The following is a 3,387-nucleotide window of genomic DNA, read 5'->3' on the forward strand; positions in this document are numbered from 1 at the left end:
CTAAAAAATGGCGTTTATAAAATTATAGGGGATCTGATATTACTAAAGCAGGTCCGTGGGCTATCCGGCCAATCTTAGCTGCTATCCAGACCATGCCTTCATTTCATCCATATAGAATACTCAAAGTGCACAGAAGTCTGAATTTCAAGGCACACCATCAGGCTAGACTTGCTGTCAAAGTGCAAGATAAACCTTTTAGCTCTACTTGCCTACATTCAGATCAAGGTTTAGGTACTAATTTGGAAGGATGTCCTACCTGTAATGAGCTATCAGCAATGAGTGCTCAGCCACTCGAGCTGCTATTTGTAAAGTGTGCTTAATGCCATACTAATGAAATCCTTCTGTTCAAAAAAAAAATTATAGGGGATAGAGGAAAGGACATGATTGGCGGCTAATTAGGAAATGGAAGAGGCGATGATTACGTCGCGCAAGGAAGATTCGGGCGCAACCGAGGGCAGTTCTTGGCTGTTAGCTAATCCGTCGCCGGTGCTGAGTTGATTACACTTGATTAGCTTCCCACTACATATTCGACAGTTTTTCAACACTCACTCGATTGCATGCGTGTATGCGATGGTGACAATTTCATGATGCCAGGACCAAGCTCGATCGGGGATGATATTTTTCAGTTCATTCTGGCGTCGCGCGCGCCAGAGTTGATATTCGCTCCAGCGACGGATCAACGTACGTACGTCACACCAAACCTCTGGTGGAAGATTGGCATCTCCATGACTGCAATCAACCACCCTGATCAACATCAGATCGAAAGCACCTCACAGTAGTTGCAATTATTGCCCGGTGGCTTCCAACCCGTTGCAAGCTTTGCATTTTGTTTGTGAGCAAAAGTTGACTTGGCAATTTTATCCTTCTATTTCCTGATTAATCAAACAATTGAGAGGGAGCATCAGAACATGCATGGTTCCCATTGGCAGGCCAGCTAGCAGATAAGAACAAATCTTGCTTGCTTGCTGCAATTGGCAAATTGCACATCTGTTCTTGCTTTACACTTCTAGTCTTCTTCCTTTTCTGTGTGCAAGTTCTTGTTTCCACTTCAAGTAACTTAGTTGGAAACATTTTACACTCCATTCGAGAGCTTACCACAATCCCAGGTGGATACATTTTCTACTTTGAGTAACATCACTGCAATGCACAACTTGTTACTAGTATTGCTTTCTACTTGAAGTGGCTCGTACATCTGCAAGTGGAATGCACTCTGATGCTACCGTGTAAGGAAGCACAACAGTGTCAGTGACTGTTGGATAGATGCATCGACCTGTCCGCGTGATCTGGAAAGGGTCTACTCGTTTGTCGTGAATGATACTCTTCGAGTCTATTTATGCATATATAATCTTGCATTATTGTTGCTTGTAAATTTTAGAACTACGGGTGAGAAAAAGACAGCTGCTATTAAAATGTTCTGGCATGCTTGTCTGAATGCCTATGGCATATATGCCAAATTCCGCAAAGTCTGAAGTTCCAAAGTGCCAGGTCAAAAGGGAAACCCCGAACGCAATACCTTTGCCATTATTTGATTCAATAGTTTGACATTTCTTAAACTGGAATTATTCGACCTCAGCTCCATCTATACATTTTTCTCGTGTCATCTACAATGTGGTTTTACTTCCATCATGTCATCAGGTTTACACAAATAAGCTGAAGATATTGCAGACTTGGTCTCCAAATTAAGCGTCTAGATAGTATTCAGAAACTAAATACTATATATGTATATAAATTACGAAAGCATACTGAATTGTACTGTAGATGAAGAGAATTTTAAGCTAGCTTCTGAACGAACAGATCTTCGATCTGCTTCAGGTTCAGGCCTCCTGGAACTCGAGCACCACCACGGCCTTCGCCTTCCTCCCGCTCTGGCTGCGGAGCAGCCGCCGCACCGCGGCGATGAGCCGCTCGGCCGCTGCGGGCGACGACCGGCAGAAGGCGGCGTGCCTCGCAATCGCCGCCTCTACCTCCGCCGTGGCCGATCCTCCTCCCCCGACGCCAGCCGAAGCGAGCTCCTCGCCCACGGCGTCGGCGCAGAGGCCGCACAGCCACCGCCCGGCGTACTGCGCGCGCACGCCGGCCGCGTACGCCGCAGTGCACTCCTCCCTCAGCCCGCAGCACGCGCACGCCGCCCACTCCACCTCGGCTGCCGAGGCAGCCTCGATGGGCGGCACGACGTCCTGCACAACCACCGCCGACATGCCACCACGGTGAAAAACCTCCCTCTTCTTGGATCTTGGTCGAGGACGGCTCTAGATCAAGGCCCTGATGCTGATTCTTGTCGCCTCTCGTGTTTGGATGGTGTCGTTAGAGGAAGACGAAGAGGCGGTAGTCGCCGCGGGCGAGCGGGAGGAGCGGCTGGTCGTCCATGGACGAGGTGGAGGAGGTGGGTGACATCGGAGGAGCTCGGGCTGGTGGAGCAGCTCGCTCCGCGACGCGTCTTTTGTATGCGACGAGCTGGCCGGGGGGGAGTGTGAAGTGTAGTGGGGGTTCAAATGGCGGGCCGGGGCCGGGGTTGGGGTGAGGTGGGGTGGGCCCACCAGCCGAAATCATTGAGGTATCGCTTTGGGTGTTCGATGCGGTGCTTCGTCTAGCTGGCAGTGATATCTACGTAGCACTTCCGGAGAGATGCTAATCTAGCCCACGATACAAAGTTCAAGAATCCTGTGGATATTTTGGTAAGGTTATAAATGTCTATTTTCTAGAACTCTGTTAACTGGCGAATGTTCGTCAGGGAGGTGACATTTGCGAAAGTTTTAGGTGGATTTTTAGTTGTGAGGGCATGGTAGTTTTTTCAGAGCGACATGACAATTTCTTCAGAGCAGACTGTTTTTTGTTTTAAAGCTGTCGCCGTTTGATCTTTTCTCACAGTTAAAGCTACCATCAAATGTAGTTTGCTTGCCACCCCTCTCCCAGTTGACGTACGCTGGCTAACAATATCCTTTTTAGGGCATTTGCTATTGATAAGTTGCCTAAAAATAAATTGGAATAAGTCGATTTTATGGGGGACGAAAGTTAGTAAAGGTGGAGCTCCAAAGCCAAAACGGGATTTTTTTCAAAACTGTGACTTTTTTGTAGCAAATACGGAAACTATAGCACCTAAGGGTAAAAAAGCAATACTATGACCCCGTCGGCCTTCTATAGGCCGAAGATGGGCTTTTCGGCCTAGTCTTAGCCGAAGAGAGCTCTTCGGCACGCTGTTGCCTGAAGAGTGGCTCGTCTGGGCTAAAGACTGGCTGTCGTCGGGGGAGCGACTGAAGTGGACCATTTTCGGCCTACCAGAGGCCGAAGAGCTCTTCGGCCATCGGTTGACCGAAGAGGTCGGGATAATAGGCCGGCTACGTCGTCTCCTTCCTCTGGTCGCCTGGTCGCCTGTTATTCCTTTCTCTC

The 3,387-nt window shown here is 48.8% G+C and overlaps 1 protein-coding gene across 1 annotated transcript; it reads right to left on the reverse strand.

The window, feature by feature from the left end:
- Window positions 1-1,502: 1,502 nt before the first annotated feature.
- Window positions 1,503-2,461, reverse strand: LOC119291645. The gene has a single exon (XM_037570438.1). It carries the CDS (start codon window positions 2,196-2,198, stop codon window positions 1,815-1,817), a length of 384 nt encoding a protein of 127 aa, XP_037426335.1. The 5' UTR covers window positions 2,199-2,461; the 3' UTR covers window positions 1,503-1,814.
- Between the last annotated feature and the right edge of the window lie 926 nt (window positions 2,462-3,387).

This window comes from Triticum dicoccoides, chromosome 4B (genome assembly GCF_002162155.2).
Source record: "Triticum dicoccoides isolate Atlit2015 ecotype Zavitan chromosome 4B, WEW_v2.0, whole genome shotgun sequence".
In the NCBI taxonomy this organism is placed as follows: Eukaryota; Viridiplantae; Streptophyta; class Magnoliopsida; order Poales; family Poaceae; genus Triticum; species Triticum dicoccoides.

Excerpts from the sequence above, each read along its gene's own strand:
- LOC119291645 (XM_037570438.1), bottom strand. The coding sequence starts at position 2,198 with ATGTCGGCGGTGGTTGTGCAGGACGTCGTGCCGCCCATCGAGGCTGCC.